Source organism: Camelina sativa, chromosome 15, assembly GCF_030686135.1.
Source record: "Camelina sativa cultivar CO46 ecotype springtype chromosome 15, ASM3068613v1".
Lineage (NCBI taxonomy): Eukaryota > Viridiplantae > Streptophyta > Magnoliopsida > Brassicales > Brassicaceae > Camelina > Camelina sativa.
In genome coordinates this window covers 11,917,527-11,941,522 of record NC_141894.1, presented here as the reverse complement: position 1 = coordinate 11,941,522, position 23,996 = coordinate 11,917,527, and the positions used below count along the sequence as shown (strand labels likewise).

Genomic DNA, 23,996 nt, shown 5'->3' with positions numbered 1-23,996 from the left:
GGGTTTTGACAAAAAAAATATATTCCGTATTCGTGATGTTAGAGCTTAGAAGATATTTTAAATATATATGTAAGGAATTTGTATTTACATTATATCATTCAAGGTAATAATTTTAAGTTATTTGATATTTGTTTACTAACAAAATTACACTCTTGAGTAGGGAAGTGTTAATAATAGTTCTATCTCTTGCTCTTAACAAGATTCAGCTGTAAGTTAACAAAACGTCGAAGAGCTTAAATGAAATTGACAAAATAAAAAATAACTTTGTAAAAGTCTATAAAAAGCCACTCATTCAAGAGTTAAAAAAAAAAAGCTGAAACCTTTTTTTTGTCGGTAAAAAGCTGAAACCTAGTTACCAATCATTGCCTTCATCTCCCACTTCTTTAGGTTTTTAAAGCAAATTAAAAAACTTCTCACTTTTTGGAAATAAATAAGGATGAGGACATCAAGCATTTACCATGATATAATTGAAGAAAGTTCTATAATAGGTGGTGAAACATATGCAGTTTCTGGTTTATTCATTTTGCCCCCAAAAAAACTACAAAGTCCAACAAATGCATAATTCTTCTTGATCACTCCAAATAAGCACCTTTTACATACCTATATAAAGCCCATCTTGGCTCTTCACAGAAATTTACTTGTAAAGCCCAAATATGGACGAAAGGGACTCATTTATCCGATATATTTGGTTGAAATAACATAAATTATTAAATTGTATGATTTTATCCATGTTTTATGACAATACCTCATATATGCTATGACGAATTCTTAAAGAAAAAATGAGTAATTTCCTCAATACATCTAAACTCATTTCCACAGAGTAAAACATCGTATATCATATATACTTGTAATTTGTTTTGTTGATTATTCCATAATTATCCAAAAATACAAACTATTATACCACAAATTGATTATTTTTCTTATTTAATAAATTATGGGTTGATAATGAGTTGTTATTAATCGTTTTTGACTAAATAAAATTTATTTTTTCTAATATATACGTAAATACATATTAGCAAAAAAAGAAAAGAAAAAAAATACATATTAGCGTACATGAACTACAACCAGGAGCAGATGCAAGGCAAGAGAGGGTGGGGCACGTGCCCCACACTGTTTTTTTTTCCTTTATACATTTTATGTTTGGTCCAATTGGTGCCACACCCTAACTAGAAACAAAAGTTGTGCCTAGATCTAAACCAGTGTAATTAAAAAACAAACAAAAAATCATCCCAAAAAAATTAAATTAAAAGACTTACCTAAAATTTTAGGGGCATTCCCAAAAATGTCCCTTTTTCCATACTCCTTTTTAAAAATACTCCTTCATGTTGACCATTTTTAAAACTATCCTTCTTTATATACAAAATGACCAAATTACCCTTTTTGAGTGACAGCAAAAATGTACAGTCATCAAAATCGAAAATATTTTCCCGCCAAAAAAATTTCCCGCCAAAATTGAAAAATTTTCCCGAAAAAATATTTTTTCCCGCCAAAAAAAATTGTCCCGCCAAAAACGAAAATTTTTCCCGCCAAAAATATTGAAATTTATACTTTTTAAAAACATTGTAAACGCTTTTAAAAGTTTTTAAAAGTGTCTACAAGGTTTTTAAAAGGTTTTTAAACACATTGTAAACGCTTTTAAAAACCTTGTAAATGCTTTTAAAAAACTTGTAAATGCTTTTAAAAGGTTTTTAAACACCTTGTAAACGCTTTTAAAAACTTTTTAAAAGCGTTTACAAGGTGTTTAAAAACCTTTTAAAAGCGTTTACAAGGTGTTTAAAAACCTTTTAAAACCCTTTTAAAAATCTTATAAAAACTTTTACAAGGTTTTTAAAAACATTGTAAAAGCGTTTATAAGGTGTTTAAAAACCTTTTAAAATTTTTTAAAAAAACTATTTGAAAACCTTTTAAAAACCTTTTAAAAACCTTTTAAAACCTTTTAAAAATCTTGTAAAAACGTTTACAAGTTGTTTAAAAAACCTTTTAAAACTCTTTAAAAAATCTTGTAAAAGTCTTTACAAAGTGTTTATAAGATGTTTATAAGGCTTTTATAAGGTAGAAAAACCTTGTAAATTTTTTTTGGCAGGAAAATTTTGGCAGGAAAATTTTTTTGTTCGAAATTTTTTATCAAAATTTTTTTGACAAAAAAATTTTTGGCGGGAATATTTTTTCGAAAAATTTTTGGCGGGAAAATATGTCGGAAATTTTTTGGCAGGAAAATTTTGTTTTTCTTTTTATTGAATAAAATAATTTTCATCTAAGAGTAAAATGGTTATTAAAATTAAAAGAGGGCAAAAATAAAAATGGCCAGAAAAGAGGGTATTTTTGAAAAGGGGTATATCAAAAGGGCATTTTTAATAAATTCTCAAAATTTTATTTTCGCATATGCATCCAATAATTTTTTTTCTTTTTTTGTTGTAAAGGATACATGCGAATTATTAAGAAAGTTGACGATAGATTACTTAGAGCATCATTGAAATGATTTTTTCCTCGTCAACTATTTTTTCTTACTGTTACATTTTGGTTTTTTACAATTCTAAAATCAAACATGTTTACAGTAAATAACTATTTTGTGATTAATTGATATTATGGAAAATTCTCTAGTTAGACAAATCACTTTTTTGTCTGGTTTTTTTAAATTTAGTTTTCATCCTTAAAACTTGTAAATCATATTATTTTATTTTCTATAGTGATATTTGATAAAATGATAAATAAAATAGTGATAAAATGTTATTGAATATAAAAATAAAATAAAAATCTGCAGTTTTTTAAATTTATTATACAACTTCTTTTTATGTTTGTTTAATTTATATTAATTTTTTTAAAAAAGTTATATAGGATGTATAAATGTTATGGATCCTAAAAAAATGTTATGGATCCGCCACTGACTACAACAGTAACTTTAGTATTAAATATATATATAAATCAACCATCTAGTAGCTAATTAATACGGGGGTGTATTCAAAAAATAATTTTGGAGGATTTAATGGGATTTAGTAAATTTGGAATTTTGATAGATTTTAGGGAAGTTGATATGATTTATAGTAAAATTTCTTTCAAATCCCACCTAAAATCATGAGATTTGGATTTCTATATTTTTAACTAAACAAATCCTATCAAATCCTCCATAATCCCTAAAACTTATTAAAATTCAAATTCACAAACTGTTTTGAATAACAGTGGATTTTAAAATAGATTTTTAAATCATCAGTTCAATAACAGTAAATTTCATGAGATTTTTTAAAATTCATGATTGAATAACATAAGATTTGTAACTTTTACACAAATCACTTAAAATGTCAAGTTGAATACACCCCCTGTAATGTCGTTTAGTCAGATAGGGATAAATTAACTCCAAGAGACAATCAGACAATGTGTATATGTGGAATAATTGAATTGATAACGTCACATGCAATGGGCTCTGAAAGTGCCATGAAAATTATTGCGAAATTGACCTAATTAATCCCATGTGGAAGACACTCTTTACGAATTGTCAGCTCTTTTCCGCGTTTCACCCTCTATCTTTCTTTCTCCGTTTAGCAATATGCATATCATCCCATGCATGGCCCATTTTCAAAAGTACGTCAATCTATATATTCTTAATAAGAAAAAGTTTTTTAAAATACACATAAGATATTTTGTTAGTTTCTAAGTTAAATTTGTATAAACTGGCTTTAATTTATTTAATTCCATTAGGACTTCCTTTGTTAATTTACTAATTAATGGAAGGGTCTCTAATCTCAATTATGAAAAGCGATCAGCGGTTAGAATTGAATTTGATTTGGTCAGAAAATCGTGATTAGACAAAATCTATTTTTATACGACGGCTTGTATGTTTTATTATAATCGTTGATGGATATGGACCTTACACCATACTTTTTATTCAGAAAATATACCAAAGAAATTTTTGATATATCAAAAACTATAGTAGCTAGGGATAATTCAGTTTTTTCTTGACTTGGATCCGAATGTGATATGCATAATTAAGGAAATATGAGTTGAGTTTTTACATGCTATGATCAATGGCTACTGCAGTACTGCAATACCTAGAATCGAACAGAAAATGATATTAAGGGTTAGAAACTTTTCAAGATACAATAGAGGGAAAAAAAAATATATACTCCGTTGAAAAAGTCTCAAACCTGGATAGTGGATTTTGACAACTGTCCTATTCCACATTTTACAATTAGTTGCATTAAAATCTACAAGTTCTTGAAATATTTCATGTAATTTGTTGCCTCGTTGGTCCCCAACCTTCAGTTGGAAAAATTTTAGAGAAGTGTATATGACTTGTGAGCTTGCACGACCTACCTAACGCATACTACGTTCACATGTCTATATATGTTACATTAATATGTTCACCGGATTTTAAAAAGAAACCTTGCAATTAGATTTTGACCTGGTTAATTATGCTGAGGCAAGCATGACACATCAATTTGTGGTTGGAAAAATTGTCAAGTTCGGTGATATTGCTACGGTCCCTTCCTTTTTTGTATATATATATTTTATAATTAAGAATTACGTTGGACTGAAAAAAATTGCTATGTGGGTTAAAACTAGGTAAAATGAAAACTTAAGTTAAGCTACTTTCATAAACAACTCATAACTATAAAAGTAGCTTAACGTAATCTTAAACAAAACTATTTTAAAAACCTTTTCTGTCAACGATTAATATGTGATATAGCATGACATTATTATTTTTGTTTAATAGAGAGATACAACTTCAGATCAGATCCGTTTACTATGGTTATATTGATTCCATTTACACTTCTTTTTATAGTTAAATTGTTAGTGATGAATAGCCAAATCATTACAATGCATAAAGATATTTATTTGAGAAATATATTATAATCTCACCCAAGCAACCGTGACAAGACAAAACGTACACATGATAAAAGAACGACCCACCTATGTGATTGAATTTATTTATCTATATAGTTTACATAATTATATGACATATACCGTGTTATGACAGAACATCTAAGATAATAATTACGACACAATAAAAAAAAAAAAATTTCAAAACCTCACTTACACATTGCAAATGCTCCGGCGCATAAATCGCTCCTCTCATGTGCTCTCTCTCTCTCTCCCCTTCTGGATTGTATATATATACCAATACAACCCTCACCATCTCATGTCTCTTATATCATACACATTTGACATATCAATGGGAAATTGCCTGAGACACGACAATGGCCTCGCTGGAGAAGAGGTAGACGATCTTGAGCCTGAGCCGCTGATTAAGTTATTAGAAGAAGGCAAAGCGAGTATCAGTGGGAAAGAAGAAAGTGAAAGATCAACGGAAGGATCAGAATCTAAGGTGGTAAGGATAAAAGTTACGGTGACAAAAGAAGCACTTAGACAAATCTTGGGTCACAAGAAAGGTATCAACTCCATTCAACACTTAGTTCATGTTCTCAAAGATAGTGGCAGAAACATCTCCAGGGCTGATGATCAAGAGGAACCAACTGATGAAAATTGGAGGCCTTCGTTAGAAAGCATTCCAGAGAGTGAGAATCATTACTGAAATTTATCATACATATTTAACTAAATCCAATTTCTCCAGTACTTTTTGACTTTTTTTTTCCCAAGATGACTTTTTATTTTCTTGTCTGATTGGTACTTTTTAACCAATGTTGTCTCATAAACATTTTGGTTTTTTCTTTTCTCCTTTTTAGTTTTCTTATATTGTTTGTTTATTCCCGACGATATTTGGTGGTGCTTTGTGTTTTTGTTAGAGCACTAATTAACTATTACATGTCATTGTGTGCTGTATTTTGTAAAAGTATAATATATGTTATGTGGTTGAAAAATCAGAATCTTTTATATATGTACAACGGCATGTCGTTGTTTTTTTCTTTTTCAAAATTTTCGCGTAAGTACACAATGGCCATATTATCACAAAATCACTACACTACATGTCATATATTAAAGTGTTTCTTTCTTCGAATCCGCATCTAGAACAACGTCTTGCGAGTTGCGAGTGATAGTACCATGGTACATTGGCCAATGTAGGTAAGATCATAACTCATAAGAGCAGAGCCGTGCTTAGAGATATAGAGGCTGGAGGCGGTATACTGAAAAAAAAACTCAAATAGAATAAATGTAAATTTTTATTTTTAACATAATTTTTGTTTTGTATATAAGATTGTTAAACAAAATTTCAAAATCAATATTTCATAACCTTTTGTGAATAAACAATCAAAAATCTTTATATATATAAAACCTATAGCTAATATTTTTGAGTACATGAATTACAATTGAGTTATGGACACATAAATAGCTCAAAAATATTACCAGTCATAAACTAATTTGCGTTATCAAGTGACCTTGTATCACCAAATTGAATTTAGTTCATTATTTCCTTTTTAATTTCTAACTACATGACTAATTTCAAACAAAAATCACTAACACAGTATATAAAACAATCACGTTTAGAAGAAAAGAGAAAAAAATTATCAAAGCATTTATTCAAATTATTAAAACCATCACGTGGGCAAATGCTCCTTTACGTTTCTATAGTACACTTTTCTCTTAGAATTGCACTAAAAATAATATAATAAGCTACTGAATGTTTTTCTAAAGTTGAGGCCGTAGGCGAAGGCTTCATATTGCTTAACGTAGGCACGGCATAAGAGCTTCATTATCTTCGAGTTTGCTTATCCATACAGTCATGCAGATATAATTATAGGCTCATACTCATCTAACCTTAAAAAGAAACAAGCGGATCAAACTAAGCGAGAAACCTGAAAGGCCCACTTTTGAATAACAGACAAAATGGGCTGCTTAAGTGAACCTATGAGTAATATAGTATTTTTTTTTCCTTCAACAACCAGTTTGAGTTTGCCTAACAAGTTAAGTTACAAACCATTCTAATTTTGATATAAAGACTAGCTAGAGCAGAAACTTTGAGAGTTAGACTTAAACATACTCAAAATCGTTCAAGATAATGATATGATCATTTAAATACTTTGTATGAACCTATGCACATATACCGTATGTATGACTTTTCGTATACGTTTTAAATAAATATATATCATGCATATATATTTCGACGTTTATAATTTATAAATAATTTATATACGGTAATTGAACAGTAACTATACTTTGTATATATATGCATTTAAACGTATACAGAAGTCATACGAAACGATACTTTGTTTGTATACGTTAATTTAATATATATATACCGTACCGTATGTATTTGTAAAATACTTTGTATGTACAGTATCTACGTACGTACATACACCGTATACAAATGATCAAAATTTCCGTAAGAATCTTAACGTGTCAATGTTCTATTATAAATTATCACAGGCCGAACACATATATACATATTTATTATAGTAGACAATTGGAACATGAGTTTCACGTTACTTAACCAAACATGCTAGGATAAGCTCAACTACGTTCGAAGAGTTGTGGTCAGCAAAAGCCTAGAGATTGCGTGAACAAATTGTCTAATACGAAATAATCATGGAAAGAGTTTTTTATTGAAACTTCATTTTATTTATTTATCTATTTATTTATTTATTTTTTTTCTTTTACGCGTAACTCGATTTATGTTAGGTTACAAATTAGAATTAACATGTGTTGACAGGTACAATATGGATCTGGTAACCGATGCAATGCACATGCATGTACGTTTATCATATATAGATGTCGACAATATATGTATACTGTCAAAATTGTAGGTAGGATTTAGAAAAGATAATACATAAATGCCAAGTATTTCAAGGTTAACAAAATATGAATACGTTAAGTCACTAGATATCTAGTTGTCAAAGTGACTGTGAATTGTCTTGTGTGTGTTTCCATGTATATTTAAATAACTAGATTTTAACCCGTGGTATACTATGGATCAATAATTTTTATTAATATCTATAATTTATATTGTATTTGCTTGTTAAGTTATGATTGTTTTTTAAATAAATGAATAACTAAAATTTTCAGCCGCTTAAGGAATAATTAAAATTTTCAGCCGTTCAAACGGCTAAAATATTAATATTATTTTTTAACCTACGGTACACTATGTGACTATTTTTTTATTAAATTTAATTTGTTTTATTAAGTGTTTGAGATTCTATTTGGTTTTTTAGTTATTAGAACAAAAAATAAAGGATTTAAATATATAATATGTAATTTATAAGCTATGATTAAGTCATATTTTCATAATGATTTACTTATTTTACAAAATCTTAGTTAAAGTAAGTTGATTTAATATGTCAAATATTCTAATATTAGTATTGTTGATAAATAATAAAATAAGGGTTTAACCCGTGTTTATGCACAAATTTAATGATATTTTATTAATTCCAACATATCTTTTTCATAACTCGTCATACTATATAACCATTGAATAATATTTTAAACTTTTTATAAGCTTTTATTTATAATATTTTAAATTTTTATTAAGTTTATATATATATATATATATCAACAAATTGATTTTAAAAAATGAGAATCAAAGTTTTTATCTATATTAACATTTTTATCTACATTAAGAATCGAAGCTAACATGTTTTGAAAAACAAAATATGAATTAAATTGTTGTTTTCTTTGTTTACAAAAAATTTAGAGATAGAATATCTTCAATAAAAAGAATAGAAGGTGTCATTAGTATAGTATAGTTTTTGTTTGCATAAAATATTGATTGCAGTTTGTTACATTTCTAGTATGAATGAAATGTAAAATATTTAGGAAACAAAATCTGATGTAATTGTTAGTTTAGAAAATTTTCTAGGGGTTAAGATTGTAAATAATTTTTTTAATAACTACAATTAAAAGGACATAACAGAAAATGTACTTCAAAAATGTTAATATAGATTTGATAGTACTACCTTTTCACACTACACGGAAACATGCCATTTGGGACTACCGAAATAGTCTCTAAATGGTCACAAAGTCACTGTTTGAGACTAATCCAGGACTGTTTTTAGTAGTCGCTAATTTTTGGTCGCAAATTAAAATGGTCGCAAAACGGTCGCTAATTTGCGACCACTTGGTGACACCTAAATAACGTAGTAACTAAGCGACTACTATACAACTTGTATAAAGAGTCACATCTTAAGACTAAGTTATGACGGGTTTTGCAGTCGTAAATTTGGGACTTAATTAAGACTAATTTTCTAGTGTTTAATTTAGGACTAAGTTACTGTAGTTGCAAAAACGTCACATTATCAACAACTTATTTGCGACCATCATAAATTAAAATTTAAAAAAAAAACTAAAAAAAATTAAATTAAAACTAAAATAAAATGTCAATTTTTGATTTATATTATCCCCAAAAAATGTAGCATCTATCCATCCATATACCCAACCAAATCCTATAACCAAAAGATCACAACCAAGATAAAAAATAGTTCAGTCGCGAGGAAGTTTCGCCATGATGGGTCATATGTGGCATTCTCCGTTGAAGATTTCCCATGCTCAGCAAGCCTCTCTTCAGCATCTCTAAGAGAGGGATTGATTCCTTGATATGTGGTTAACAAGAAAAATTTGAGAAAAGAAGAAATATAGTTATACAATTTGGAACACATGGATGAATCTTTACCTCATTGCACTGCCTCGTCCTCTCCTTCATCACATCGGTCCAACCTGTGGAAATCTCAAACATGAGTAGTTGAGTATTTTCATTTCATAGTAACTTAGACCGTCGAGCGTCCTAAAAGGATTGAAGAAAACATCCATATGAGTTAAAAAAAAATGGAAAGACAGTAAGAAAAAATGGAAGTGTTAATGAGTCATATATACATTACCCGTTCAAAAGCAGGACTCTCTCGATTTTGCTTTTCAAATGCTCAATGTTATGCAGCTGAAAGAACAGAAGCACTGTAAAAACAAAACAAAACAAAAAAAGAACATGACATGAAGTGAACCAGCACTAACCAGTGCTTCACGACCATGCTGCTCTTGAAAATGGATATTATACCTGAGGGAAGTTGGCACCCTGAGCCCAAACGCTACCATCATGACCAACGATAGCAGCAGCGGTAAGGTGATGTCCCTGGCCATCACCAACATCACACATCAAATGCTCATCAATGTAAGTTTGCCACAACATCTTTTTTCTCCTTAATTAATTTTGTTGTTGTTGTGATTTCTCTGCGTTATTATGTGCAGCGTGGTGACTTCTTCCCTCGGAGCTAGAGCTGTGTAAAAACTAGCTGCTGAGCACAGGAAAACAAATTACACCCAGATTTGAAATACATCACTTTCAATCATAATGCTAAAAATAATCAGACCTCAAGGGAAAAACAATGTAAAATCTATGTAATCAGAAAACAATGTAAGAACGCAAGTATCAATTTCTGTTTTTAACAACCCCAAATTTCACATAATCCTAAAGCCGAGAACTAATCAGATCTGAGAATATGGTCTAACTCATGGAAACAGAGATGAGACTGAAACAACATTCGAGAGGTAAACATTATTAAATAACAGAACATCTCGTATACATTATTCACCAAATTATAATGGTGTATTATAGAAAGCTAAGTTACAGTTTTGATGCACCTCATAAGAGACAGAGCTGAAACTAAAGCTGTAAATTTGTATGCTTATCAACCATACTCACAGAGGCAGAATAATCTTACTTCTTCCATTTTAAGGCTGTGAATTGAAATGTGAGACTTGCGTAAGTGTCAATACAATTATAAAGGTAGTCAAATCCAGAGATAGACATGAGAAGGAACCCAAACTCACCGTCTTGGCTCCGCCGTGATATGAGAGAGAGCGATGCCATCCTCCGTCAGACTTGCTGCACCACTCACGGAACCACGGATCAAAGCCTTAAAATCTTCAACAGAAATTGGGACGAAAGAGATGACCAGAAAACAGATCTCCCTTTTCCAACCATGATTTCAGTTTCAATTAAGAGAAAAGAGAAGCAAATTAAGAGAGAGAAATATCAAATTGAGAGAAAAGATGAAAGAGAAGTGAGAAAATTAGGAGAGAACAAAAGCAAATCGAGAGAGATACAATGAAAACCTAAAGTATTTGATTCTAGATTGGCGTCTCCAACAGTCTCATTTTAGTCACACATAAAAATATAAGGAGGGAATAAGTGGCGCCTATTATTTCACCAAAAAATCAAAATCATCACAAATTAGTCGCTAAATTGCGACTTCTTTGTTATAAATCTCTACGATTCACAAAATATTAAGTAGTGGCAACATGGTCACATATACGTTAGTAGCAATGTAGTCACAAACTGTAACCCATTTATGATGTTATTTTATTAATCTCAGTATATGATTATTTTTAACCAAAACAATATATATAGGACTCTATGATCATTCATATTGTGATTTTAGAGTAAAACTCTTTTTAAAGATGAAACAAAGAAATGATAAGTAATTTTTCTATGTTAGACAACCTCCCCAAAACATTTTATGAGTAAGACAAGTAACACTTAATACATGTTAGGGATGATACAAATATAGACTTTTAATGATGATAATTTTGAGTTTTTTTATTTGTTTATAAAGTCTAAGTGAACATAATTGTCTAAAGATATGTATAAATATGTAATTTAACCTTTTTTATTCTATTTTAAAAATTTTCTTTATAAAAAATCGAGAGAAGTTACAAAAAAAAAGAAGTAAATCAGTCACAGTTTCAGGTGTTAGTCGCAAACTAGTCGCACTTAGAGACGCAAATGAGACTACTATAATCAAATATGGATTTTCAAAGTTGGTCGCAATTTAGACATGCATGTATTTGATAGCAAAATAGTCACAAAATTGTGAAGAGAGTAGCAATATAGTCACAAATTGTGACAACTTTGTGACACTATTTTATTATTAGTCACAAACCTATATGATTATTTATAGGAAAATAAAAATAAATCAGTGACTCTGTGACCATTCATATTCTCATTATAGAGTAAAATTCTCTCTTTATAGAGAAAGAAAGATGGTAATTTTTTTTTGAAAGATATACAACTATCACAACCATATTAAATAACACATGTAATACATAACATATGTTATAGAAGATACAATCAAAAATTATAATACTGAAAATATTGAATTTTTTCTTTGTTACAAAGATTCAATGTAGATAGTAGTTCAAATATATGTAGAAATGTAATACTTAAATGTATTTTCAATTTCTATATTGTTTAATTTCTATTAAAATTGAGAGGAGTATGTAAATGGTAGCAAATCAGTCGCATGTTCAGGTGTTAGTTGCACAATCGTTGCAAAGTAGTCACAAATACGTGACCACTATAGAAAAGTAGTCACAAAGTGTGATTGTTTTGTGACCCTTTTTTACAATCGCCTATATTAGAATTTTAAACAACATCTCTTAGTTTAATAAGTAAAAACTTGATATGGTAAGTAAAATTAAAATTACAAAACATTCACAGACATTACATAAAAATCATATGTAACACTAATATACATGTTATGTAAATATGCAAATAATTTTTCTAAACATTTGATTTTTTTTGGTTTTATAGTGATTCAATGTCCAAAGTAATTCTTATCAATGGAAAAACAAATAACACATATCTTATGATTCTCTGTTGTTGTATATATAAATAGCGTCTTTAGGCATTAGTAAAACGAAGCAAGTTAGTCACAATCTAAGATGGTAGTAGCTATATAGTCACAAAGTGTAAGCATTTTGTGACGATATTTTCAAATAAAATCATAGCAATTTTAAAGATTGAGAGTAAAACAAATGTACATATGATTCTACAATCCCTCATGGTGAAAGACTTCTAACCAAGATCTCTCAATCTAATGAGTAAAAACTTGATGTGGTGCAAACAGTCGAAGTTGCAAATAAGTTTCAAATTTAGGACTAATAATCATGACTACAAAGAGCGTCTTTAATCCGTCTCAATTTGCGATTATTTTGTGACCACAATAATAGAGTAGGATAATAGTCTTATAATAGTCCCATATATGAGACGGTGCAGACCACAACATTTCGTCGTAATTTTGCGACGAGATTGTCACTAACTTATGTGTAGTCAATTATTAGTCATAAAGTAGTCACAAAACCGTCACGATTATTTGTGACCAAAAAAAGAGTCACAAATGGTAGTCTCTAAATGCATGTTTTCTTGTAGTGTCAATGGAAACTAAGTAACTTAATTTTCTTTCTATTTTTCTGCAAAGTTATTCTTTCTATTTCTATGACTGGAATTTTTTTTTTGATAATACTGTGTTGTCATTAATTAGTTCGAAATTATGAATCTTCTAAGTTTATTGCGATAGTTGTTGTTTGTTTGTTTTACCCCTCGTAGTTGTTTTGTTTGGTTTATGGCAATTTACCAATTCTATTCTCATATCATTACGTTTACATGGTGAATTTAAAATTGATTGAAACTTATATATAGTTTAATGATTTATATTGATATAATAATAATTAAATTTATTAAAATCTTGTAAAAATACGCTTGTGAGTTGTTTACAGAATAGAGTTTTTAAAGTTATTTATTCGTAGAATTTCTAAATTTACTGAATTTTGGTTGAGCTTAATCTTATAACTCGATCGTTATTACATTTCTGCTACATTTCTGCTAGAAAGCTTACATGTTTATTTTGGGATGACCGCATACAATGAATATGGAGTGAGAAAGGTTTATCGTGAGAAACCAAGCAAGATGTTTATATATCAACATGCATGGAGATAAAAAGAGTGGGGCTATGTGGTACAATATATCATACAAGATTTTCTTATCGTCCCATTATTGTTTTGGCCTTCTTAATTTTTATTTTGGAATGACATGTGACACATCCAAAGTTGGCATAGATTCCCAAACAATCACACTTTTGGTTTGTTTTGGTTTTTATCTCAAGTTGATGATGAATTCTCTCGGATTCTATTTGTACAGTAAAAAAACACTTAAAACTTTTTTTTTTTTTTTGGATAGTTAAAAACGTTTTTGTTAGTATGTCAATTTGGTTTGTTGGTACGGGACAATTGATCACATGTATTTTCGAGTGCCAATATGTTGTAAATCTTGTTTAATTTCATGTCGACGATAGATGTGAAACTTATAATATGTCTTTTCAATGTGATGTCTATAAATCATACATTTTGATATTATCTCTCTAGATTGGATCATACATTTATATGAATCCGCTCGAGTAATCAAAGTTCTGTTAGGATTTTACTACTTTGTGAAGATTCATGACTTTTTAATTCAACCCAATGGGAATGATTAATATCTTATATATATACCTTATCTTATATAGTTGGTATGACATTAATTTCCAACAAACATATCGTATATATGATTTTTTTTTTGTGGTCAAACATACAAGAAAATCTTAGAATCGTTAGTATATTATACTCTAGAGTTAATATAACATATCCTATTCTATCATACGACTACGTGTTGAATTGGTTATGGCCGGACTATGTTCTGTGTGAGTAGTGGGATTGTCCCACATAAGCTTAATAATTGCACATAAAATAAATCATAAATAAATCTTGATTACAATCACTAACCCTTTTCCAAAATGTTGGAGAAAATATCTCTTCTTTGGAAAGACTAAACACTAAATCATCTCAATTACTTGACCAACCCAACAAAACTAGGATCGGATACCATATAACTAAAAAAACAGTACAATGCTTTTAAGTTCTAAAATTTATAAAGAATATTGAACAAACAATTCATTGTATCCAGTGTCAGTATGGTTTACTTACCAGTTGAACAAAGACTTGTTTTTATCCTTCTTTGTTTTGTTTTGGGGCAAACTACTTGTTTTTATTCTAACTTTAAACACACACACTCTTGGTTTCTAGAAATAATTCAGCTTGAAAACTGTTTAACTTTAAGAATTATTAGTATATTGACGTGGATACATTAATAATTTAGTAGGGTCGAGAAAGAATTATTGTAATGTATGGTGAAAATATATAATCATGACGTCCACAAAGAGAGAATGCAACTTGTAGTAGAGGAAACCTTAAACCTCAACTTTACCTTAACCATTGGAGGCAAAACTATATTATAAGTTTTACTTTTATAATGTTTTTGCTTCTTCTTTTGACTTATGTTGCTTACATCATTAATTCAAGTAGAGGGATCAATTCGTCAACATGTACAGCTTTTTTAAATCAGTAGAGATCTCTCGAAGTAATATCTTCCTCCATTTGGGGGACTTTTTTACATGTTAATTAATTCACCTTTATAGGGTCACTTTCGAATATAATTGTTGGTTACCTTATAAAGGCAAAAACAAACCTATGTTTTTCCTTTACACATCTCAGCTTCAATGCACAATTCTTACGTATCACCAGAAATTTTGTACTCTTTCTCAAAAGTTAAAGCATCAGCTTATTGTAGACCATTACAAAAACCCTAGACACTGAAAAATGAAGTCCATTGTTTGCCGACTTCCTGTGGGTTAGGGACCTTGTGATCATCACAAAACCGGTACATAGTCCGACAAAACGAGTTATTGAGTCCAAATCCTGATTCAATCATCCCCTATATGAAAAAACGAAAATTTGAATTAAAAATACTTTAGTTACGTATTACGTTTGATACAAACGGATATTAATTCAATAATTATAATTTTACTCATAATAATTTTATTTAAATTGATTTATTTCATACATGTGTGAGTTGTTACCTAATGTCATATTCAACTAGATATTGGTAAAAAAATACATATGCCATTTTTATCAAGTACACACATTAAGTCATGATGAGTTTTTGATCCACCACAAGAATTCTAATAAATATTTGTTAATCAGTCGGTAATACAAATATACTCACTAAAGAACCATTCTCAGTCTCACTAATGATTATTGAACATTAGTTTGGAACATGTGATATCGAAATGAAATGATAGCACTAACTTGATTTAATGTTAAACAAGTCACAATAATATCCCAAATATTAAAGAACATGCATATTCAGTAAAATTTGGCCACGTGACCGATCAGTAGATCACACAACTATCTGGCACACATGATAATAGAGACAAAGATTTCGATATGTTTCAAAAGTGTAAAATCATAAAAACAAAATAACTATTGTAATGGTAAGTACAAGTAAAGAATATTTCAATGGGTGGTAACTGGTAATAGATTTGTTGAAGGAGAAGAGGACATGGGAAATTACAAACAAGCTACACACACAAGAAAGAAAAGAAAAAACTATTTGCTACCACACGAAAAAGGGAAAAAAAGACAAAAAAGATGAGTAATGGACATGGGGAATTACAAAGAAGCAGAAAACCTTGCAACCACATGAAATAAACAAATGTCTTTGTCATAAGATAATGAAATCACACCACTGTTGTCTCAGTGTTTGTTTTAGATCTCATCTGATCATATATATCGTCGATGAAGCAACCACACAAAAAAAGCAAAGCCACATTTTCATATATAAAGACCCATCAATCAAGTCCCCATCTCTCTTCACATGCCCATTTGAGTCGTATCCCTTCTCATTTCTTCTTTTGTTTTGTTGGAGTTAGATAAAATCAAAGGACTAATAAAAGTGTCAAAACCCTTATCGCTACAACCTCCTCCAAGCCATCTTTATAACTCCTCAAACTTCTCTGCCTTCTTCTCTCAAAGTCCAACTGCTCAAAAAAAAAAATGGTGAGTTTAATAAGTTCTTTTTCTCTGTCTTTTTTTTTATTGGCTCTGTTTTCTCTGTTCTAAATGGTTTTGCTTGTCTCTTCAGGTTCATGTGTCATCTCATGGAGCAAAAGATGGCTCAGACGAAGCCGTCGACTACCGAGGAAATCCCCCCGATAAATCCAAAACCGGTGGATGGTTAGGTGCCGGTTTAATCTTAGGTAAAGTTTCCACAAACTTCATAGTATAACACAAAAGGTTTCTAAGCTCCTCTGTTTCTAACACTCCTCTGTTTCTTGTTAATGTGAAGGGAGTGAGCTATCGGAGAGAATATGCGTGATGGGTATATCAATGAACCTAGTGACGTACCTTGTCGGAGATTTACACATCTCATCAGCTAAATCAGCGACCATAGTTACCAATTTCATGGGAACTCTTAACCTCTTAGGACTTCTTGGTGGTTTCTTGGCTGATGCTAAACTCGGTCGTTACAAGATGGTTGCAATCTCAGCCTCTGTTACAGCTCTGGTTAGCTCTTAAACTATGTCTTTGTACATCTTGATTGGCTCGCAAAGTTTTAGCTCTGACTCTTTGTTTTTGTGAAATCAGGGAGTGTTGCTATTGACGGTGGCTACAACCATCACAAGCATGAGACCACCACCATGTGACGATTTCAGGAGACTTCACCATCAGTGTGTGGAAGCAAACGGACACCAGTTAGCTCTTCTCTACGTTGCTCTCTACACCATAGCTTTAGGTGGAGGAGGAATCAAATCCAACGTCTCCGGTTTCGGGTCTGACCAGTTCGACACGAGTGATCCCAAAGAAGAGAAACAGATGATTTTCTTTTTCAACAGATTCTATTTCTCCATCAGCATAGGCTCTCTCTTCGCCGTGATTGTCCTCGTTTACGTTCAGGACAACGTTGGGAGAGGATGGGGTTACGGGATCTCAGCCGCGACTATGGTGATTGCAGCCATTGTTTTGCTTTGCGGAACGAGGTGGTACCGTTTCAAGAAACCTAAAGGAAGCCCTTTCACAACAATATGGAGGGTTGGTTTCTTGGCGTGGAAGAAAAGAAAGGAGAGTTACCCTGCGCATCCAAGTCTTTTGAACGGTTTTGACAACACCACGGTTCCACACACAGAGAGGCTAAAGTGTTTAGACAAAGCCGCGATTCTCAAGAACGAGAGCTCTCCTAGTTCAAAAGACTTCGAAGAGAAGGATCCGTGGATCGTTTCGACAGTTACACAAGTCGAAGAAGTGAAGCTCGTGATGAAATTGGTTCCGATTTGGGCAACAAACATTCTCTTCTGGACGATTTACTCCCAAATGACGACTTTCACGGTGGAACAAGCCACGTTTATGGACCGTAAACTCGGTTCTTTCACTGTTCCTGCTGGCTCCTACTCTGCTTTTCTCATACTCACAATTCTCCTCTTCACTTCCCTTAACGAGAGAGTCTTTGTTCCTTTAACAAGAAAGCTCACAAAAAAGCCTCAAGGGATCACCAGCCTCCAAAGAATCGGAGTAGGGCTTGTGTTCTCAATGGGAGCAATGGCAGTAGCCGCGGTTATAGAGAACGCTAGACGCGAGGCAGCGGTTTCAAGCAATACAAAAATAAGCGCGTTTTGGTTGATTCCTCAGTATTTCTTGGTTGGTGCGGGTGAAGCGTTTGCTTACGTTGGACAGCTTGAGTTCTTCATAAGAGAAGCACCAGAGAGGATGAAATCAATGAGCACCGGGTTGTTTCTCAGCACGATTTCGATGGGGTTCTTCGTGAGTAGCTTGCTTGTTTCCCTTGTTGACAAGGTCACACACAAAAGCTGGCTTAGAAGCAACCTCAACAAAGCGAGATTGAACTACTTCTACTGGTTACTTGTTGTCTTGGGAGCACTGAACTTCTTGATTTTTCTTGTGTTTGCCATGAAACATCAGTATAAAGCTGATGTGATTAGTGTTGGCGTTGATGATGATTCAGTTGAGAAAGAGAAGAAGACGAAGAAAGAAAGCTCTGAGTTTGAGCTTAAGGACATTCCTTGAAACCAAACTTGAAGAAGAAGAAAGAGAGAGCTCTGCTTTGTTTTATTGCTTTGAAGATTTCATCTTGTTTTTTTTTTTTTTTTTGTATTTAGTATATTGTTGTGTGTATGAAATAGAAAGATTATTATATTGGTTTGAGTTGTATTTTTTTGTAACATTTTAAACAATTTAGTTACTATATATATGTGGTTTTTTTTTTGTTTCTCTTTCAAGAACTTTATACTGAAGTTATAAACAAAAGTTTTTACAGAGGCTAGTCTGAGAAGAAACGTATTCTTGCGATGGAAGATAACTCAACGGAGATGGAGAAGTTGATCAGTTCCTTCATTGAGGTTACATCTTCGTCGAGAGAAGTAGCTATATCTGTTCTTGAAACTCATCAATGGAATCTTAACGCTGCTGTTTCAACCTTCACTAAGAACGAGGTTACCACCGCCGAGCCTAATGTACCAAACTCTAACGACGAAAAGCTCGTCCGTCGTAACCTAACTCCGTTTCCGAATCTTCGAATCAACATCCCTTTTTCTTCTTTCTCTCCTTTTGATGGCTCTTCCGATTACTCTCCGTCGCGGTCACGGTTACGGTTACTATCACCGTCGCCGCCGAGGTTTTATCTACAGTCAAAACGCACAGTAGCTAATCCATTCGGGAGACACACGATTAACCTCCGTCAAGGCTCCGGTGATCTCTCCGGCGGAACTGGTACTGATTCCGATGAAGTGCTGGAGAAGCACGGCGGAGAAGATAGTAGGTTAGTGTTTTTCAAGTATACTTGGCCTCTGTTTTGTAAACAGAGATTGGTTTTGATCAACGTTTTAGTGATATGCTTGTGCAAGATCCATCAGAATGGTTAAAGATGTGTTGATGTGATTTTTGACAGAGATATACTAGAAAGTTCTGACGATCAGTCATCAAGATCAATGTCTGGAGAAACTGTATCAGATGAGTTTGAAGAAGAGTCTCAAGAATTGATCACGCATACTGTAACAAGCTGGAGGAACGGTTACACTGTCGATGATAGTTCGTTAAAGACATTGGATGATCCCGAAAATGCAACCTTTCTTCAGGTTAAGTATGATTGATTACAAAGGTATTGGTCTTTCTCTGTAGTTGATTCACTTTGGTTAACGTTAAGTTCCATGTCAATGCCAGGCCATATCAAGGTTGGAGTCTCCACGTGAACTCGGTCAAGTCCGTGGTCAATTCAAACTCATTAGGCGTGAAGAAGAAAATTTCACTGTATATTTGTCTCCTTCCCTTTCTTTAATGTTTTTTTTTCTTTCACTTCTCTGATTCAAATGAGATAGTAAAGTGTAAGATCTTGTTCTTATATCTTAACAATAGGAAACACAAGCTTCAGCCGGATCAGACTCTGCTTCAACTGAGCCACCAGCTTTAGCTGCCTTACCATCAATGAGGTTACTGACATGAACATTGTGCTTTTTTCTGAAGGAGACGAATCGTCAATGTCTCCAAACACTGAAGAATTGTGCTATTCACAAATCCATGATACTGCCAGGATCTTGTGTATAGGATTAGGATGTTGATGGTATTTGCAAGTCATAAGGCATCAATCTTGCTTAGTAGTCTGGTGTTTAGAAAAGAAGGTTTTTGAATGTATGTGGTAACTTTAGTGGGATGCTAAAGATGTCCTGATGCGATTTTCGACAGAGCTAAGGAATCAGCTATAGAAAGACCTGAGCAGTCACCAAGATTGATGTCTGACGAAACTGTTTCAGCTGAGCTTCAAGAAGAACAACAACAAGACGAGCCATGTGAAGTGTTCATGTACATTGTAACTATCTGGAAGAACGGTTTCACTGTAGATGATAGTCCGTTAAAGAGTTTGGATGACCCTGAAAATGCAGCCTTTCTTGAGGTTACTAATTCAATACCTTCATACCATTTCAGTCTTTCTCTGTAGTTCTTGATTGACTTGGATAACATAAGGTTCGATGATGCCAGAGGATAACAAGGTTGGAGTCCCCACGTCTACTCGATCCAGTTCGTGTTCAAGTCGAACTCATCAGGCGTGAAGAAGAAGACTTCAATGTAAATTAATCTCCTCCCCTCTCTTTCTAATGTTTTGATTCAACTGAGGTAGTAAAGTGAAAGCTCTTGGTCTTATATCTTATATCAAACAGGAACAGGATACAGCTCTTGCAGGATCAGAATCTGTCTTTACTGAGTCACAAGCTTTAGCCGCCTCACCATCACCATCCGAGGCTTCATAGACGCTTCTAGACCAGGTGGCTCGGAAGACTACCAAATTGTCCATCATGGGGTCTCCTCCTAACCAGTAACCACTACCTGACTTTGACCAAACCATTGAGAAAGCTGGCATCGCCAACTCTGTCCTCAATGAGGACTCCTCATCCAAAATCTCTAACTTTTTTGTCCAAAGTAAAAAAGGAAATGACTTTTATTACATTTGGTAACTAACTAATAAATATCATTGAAACATTTGTTTTTTTTTTTGTGGTTGTCTTTTAGCTAAGTCTTGAAGTGTTTGACCCAAATCTTTTGACTTGAATAATTAGGTGTTTGATATACTATGATACTTGCTGAATGTATGTATAAAATGAGAATGGTGCAATTTAACGAATTGACCATATACTAGTTGACGACCATAGACATAAAACGTTTACTTTTCGGGGGTTGTTTGTTTTGACTCACCTGCCCATTCTGTCAAACCGTGCGTGTCCCATCTTTATTGATTTTTTTTCTGTTCTGAAAAACAAAAGAAACCATAAAAAAAAGAAGAAAATATCTGGATGTGTTATTCAGGTTTGTTCGATTCAGAGATAAGTGTTACAGTGTAAAATCCGTGGAGAGATAGAGACAAGGATAAGGGACGAGAAGTAACGATTACTGTCTTCTATTTTTGTTCGTTATTACAACCTTTTAAAAATCTCATCTTTTTTTTTGGGTTTCGTTTTTTTTTCCCCCTTACCTTTCTCCTCTCTCGCTCGATTTCAATTTGGGTGAGAAAGGAGCGGTCTTTTGTCTTTCCAGGGTTTATCACCAAAAGCTTGTATCTTTTTTTTTTTTTTGTTCTTTGTCTGATTTTACTTTCTGGGGTTGTGTAGATCTCTCCTTTATAAAGTCATCTGCAAAAATGTAAGCTCTTCTCTTCTTAATTTTCGTTTCTTTATCTCTCCAGATTCATTTGTTTGATCTGATTCTGATATGTTTTATTCCGTCTTCGTGTAATTCTCGGTTCAGGGTTGAGGCTTGTTCGATATACTGAAAATTAGGTTTTTTTTTTTTTTGTTCCTTTTCCTTCAGAAGCGAATCTGGTTATGTGTTTAGAGAATAAAGTGCGAGACTTTTGACTTATTCAGAGCTTGTTAGGAGTGAGTAGTGTGAAGGGTTTGTGCCAAATATGATCAAACAGATATTTGGGAAATTGCCTAGAAAGCCTTCAAAGTCTTTGCAAAATGAGTCTAATGGTGAAGGAGGGGTTAACTCTTACTATGCTCCCAATTCCACTACTAGTAGTACTAGTTCTGTTTCGAAACCTTCTTCAAAATCGTCTGCTTCTGGTTCACGTGTAGTTAATGGGACTCTTGCTCCTAATCAAGGGAAGAAACCATTGGGAGGAGATGCTGTTGGTGGGGTTAATGAGGCTTTGCCTAGCTTTAGAGATGTTCCCATGTCTGAGAAACCAAATCTCTTTATCGGGAAGTTGAGTATGTGCTGTGTTGTCTTTGATTTTAGTGATCCTTCAAAGAACCTTAAAGAGAAAGAGATTAAACGGCAGACATTGCTCGAGCTCGTTGATTATATTGCAACGGTTGGTGTGAAGTTTAATGATGTCGCGATGCAAGAGCTGACAAAGATGGTAGCGGTTAATCTGTTTAGAACGTTTCCTTCTGCGAATCACGAGAGTAAAATTCTTGAAATGCATGATATGGATGACGAGGAGCCTTCGATGGAACCAGCTTGGCCTCATATTCAAGTTGTGTATGAGATTCTGCTCAGATTCGTGGCTTCTCCCATGACTGACGCAAAGCTTGCAAAGAGATATATTGACCATTCCTTTGTTTTGAAGCTGTTGGACTTGTTTGATTCTGAAGATCAAAGAGAGAGGGAGTATTTAAAAACCATTCTGCATCGGGTGTATGGGAAGTTCATGGTGCATCGACCCTATATCAGAAAGTCTATTAATAATATCTTCTACAGACTCATATCCGAGACTGAAAGGCATAATGGTATTGCAGAGTTGCTAGAGATTCTTGGAAGTATAATTAATGGTTTTGCTTTGCCTTTAAAAGAAGAGCACAAGCTCTTCCTTTTGCGAGCTTTGATACCTCTGCACAAGCCTAAATGTTCATCGGTCTATTACCAACAGCTTTCTTATTGCATAGTTCAGTTTGTAGAGAAGGACATCAAGCTCGCTGATACCGTTATTAGAGGTCTTCTAAAATATTGGCCTGTGACTAACAGCTCGAAGGAAGTTTTGTTTCTTGGAGAATTAGAAGAAGTCTTGGAAGCAACTCAAGCTGCTGAGTTTCAGCGCTGTATGGTCCCTTTATCCCGACAAATTGCTCGATGTCTCAACAGTTCACATTTTCAGGTTCGAGTCTTTTTGGTTTATCACACAACTTCCTATTTTGTATCTTGACAAGTAGCTATATGAAAAATGGTACTTTTGTTTTTTCCAGGTCGCTGAGAGGGCATTGTTTCTATGGAACAATGATCACATAAGAAACCTAATCACACAGAACCATAAAGTGATAATGCCAATAGTCTTCCCAGCTCTAGAGAGAAACACGCGTGGACACTGGAACCAAGCAGTTCAGAGTCTGACTATAAACGTGAGGAAAGTATTCTGCGACATTGACCAAGTTCTCTTCGACGAGTGTTTAGCCAAATTCCAAGTATCAGAAGAGAATAAAGCAGAGGTCAAAGCGAAACGCGAAAGAACATGGCAGTGCTTAGAAGATTTAGCGACTTCAAATACCATTGTAACGAACGAGGCAGTGCTGGTTCCAAGATTTGTATCCTCAGTCAATCTTGCAAGCAGCTCTGAGTCCACAGGGTAGTAATAGGCTCTGGTACGTAAAGAAGGGCTCTTGAAACGATAACAATACAGATTGGGGGGTTTGAGTTGTTGGAGGAGCAAAGTAGAGGAGTGGTGAAGTATCTCATTCTCATCAGTGAATACTTACTTGTTTTAACATTTTCTTCTTTGGGGTTTCTGGGTTTACTTCTTAGTTCTTTAAGTGGAAAGGGCAACATATGTACTGTAACAAATATTGTGGTCAATAGACTATAGGGATGGTTTCTTGAGGGACGACTGTATAATTATATTTTTTAGTGAAATCTTTGGGATATAACCTGAGAATATATTTTTCTGAATAAAATAATAATTTTTCGTAAACGCC

General features: G+C 32.9%; 4 protein-coding genes across 5 annotated transcripts; all 4 read left to right on the top strand.

Moving 5' to 3' along the window:
* Positions 1 to 4,973: 4,973 nt before the first annotated feature.
* On the top strand, positions 4,974 to 5,813 carry LOC104746599 (uncharacterized). Its single transcript, XM_010468119.2, has one exon. The coding sequence runs from the start codon at positions 5,042 to 5,044 to the stop codon at positions 5,525 to 5,527; it is 486 nt and encodes a 161-aa protein (XP_010466421.2). The 5' UTR covers positions 4,974 to 5,041; the 3' UTR covers positions 5,528 to 5,813.
* A 10,421-nt stretch (positions 5,814 to 16,234) lies between these two features.
* LOC104746598 (protein NRT1/ PTR FAMILY 6.4) lies at positions 16,235 to 18,805 on the top strand. Its single transcript, XM_010468118.3, has 4 exons — positions 16,235 to 16,584; positions 16,670 to 16,784; positions 16,874 to 17,091; positions 17,173 to 18,805. The coding sequence occupies exons 1-4, from the start codon at positions 16,582 to 16,584 to the stop codon at positions 18,604 to 18,606; spliced, it is 1,770 nt and encodes a 589-aa protein (XP_010466420.1). The 5' UTR covers positions 16,235 to 16,581; the 3' UTR covers positions 18,607 to 18,805.
* LOC104748402 (plant UBX domain-containing protein 6-like) lies at positions 18,674 to 21,067 on the top strand. Its single transcript, XM_087487677.1, has 6 exons — positions 18,674 to 19,357; positions 19,487 to 19,673; positions 19,759 to 19,845; positions 19,951 to 20,485; positions 20,572 to 20,658; positions 20,751 to 21,067. Exons 1-4 carry the CDS (start codon positions 18,888 to 18,890, stop codon positions 20,035 to 20,037), a joined length of 831 nt encoding a protein of 276 aa, XP_087343803.1. The 5' UTR covers positions 18,674 to 18,887; the 3' UTR covers positions 20,038 to 20,485; positions 20,572 to 20,658; positions 20,751 to 21,067.
* Positions 21,068 to 21,189: 122 nt separating this feature from the next.
* Positions 21,190 to 23,992, top strand: LOC104746597 (serine/threonine protein phosphatase 2A 59 kDa regulatory subunit B' zeta isoform). 2 transcript variants are annotated; one of them, XM_010468116.3, is made up of 3 exons: positions 21,190 to 21,726; positions 21,832 to 23,185; positions 23,274 to 23,992. In XM_010468116.3, exons 2-3 carry the CDS (start codon positions 21,992 to 21,994, stop codon positions 23,652 to 23,654), a joined length of 1,575 nt encoding a protein of 524 aa, XP_010466418.2. In that variant the 5' UTR covers positions 21,190 to 21,726; positions 21,832 to 21,991; the 3' UTR covers positions 23,655 to 23,992. The 2 variants fall into 2 exon arrangements, with proteins under 2 accessions (XP_010466418.2, XP_010466419.2); XM_010468117.3 differs by having other exon boundaries at positions 21,214 to 21,726; positions 21,895 to 23,185.
* Positions 23,993 to 23,996: the final 4 nt, after the last annotated feature.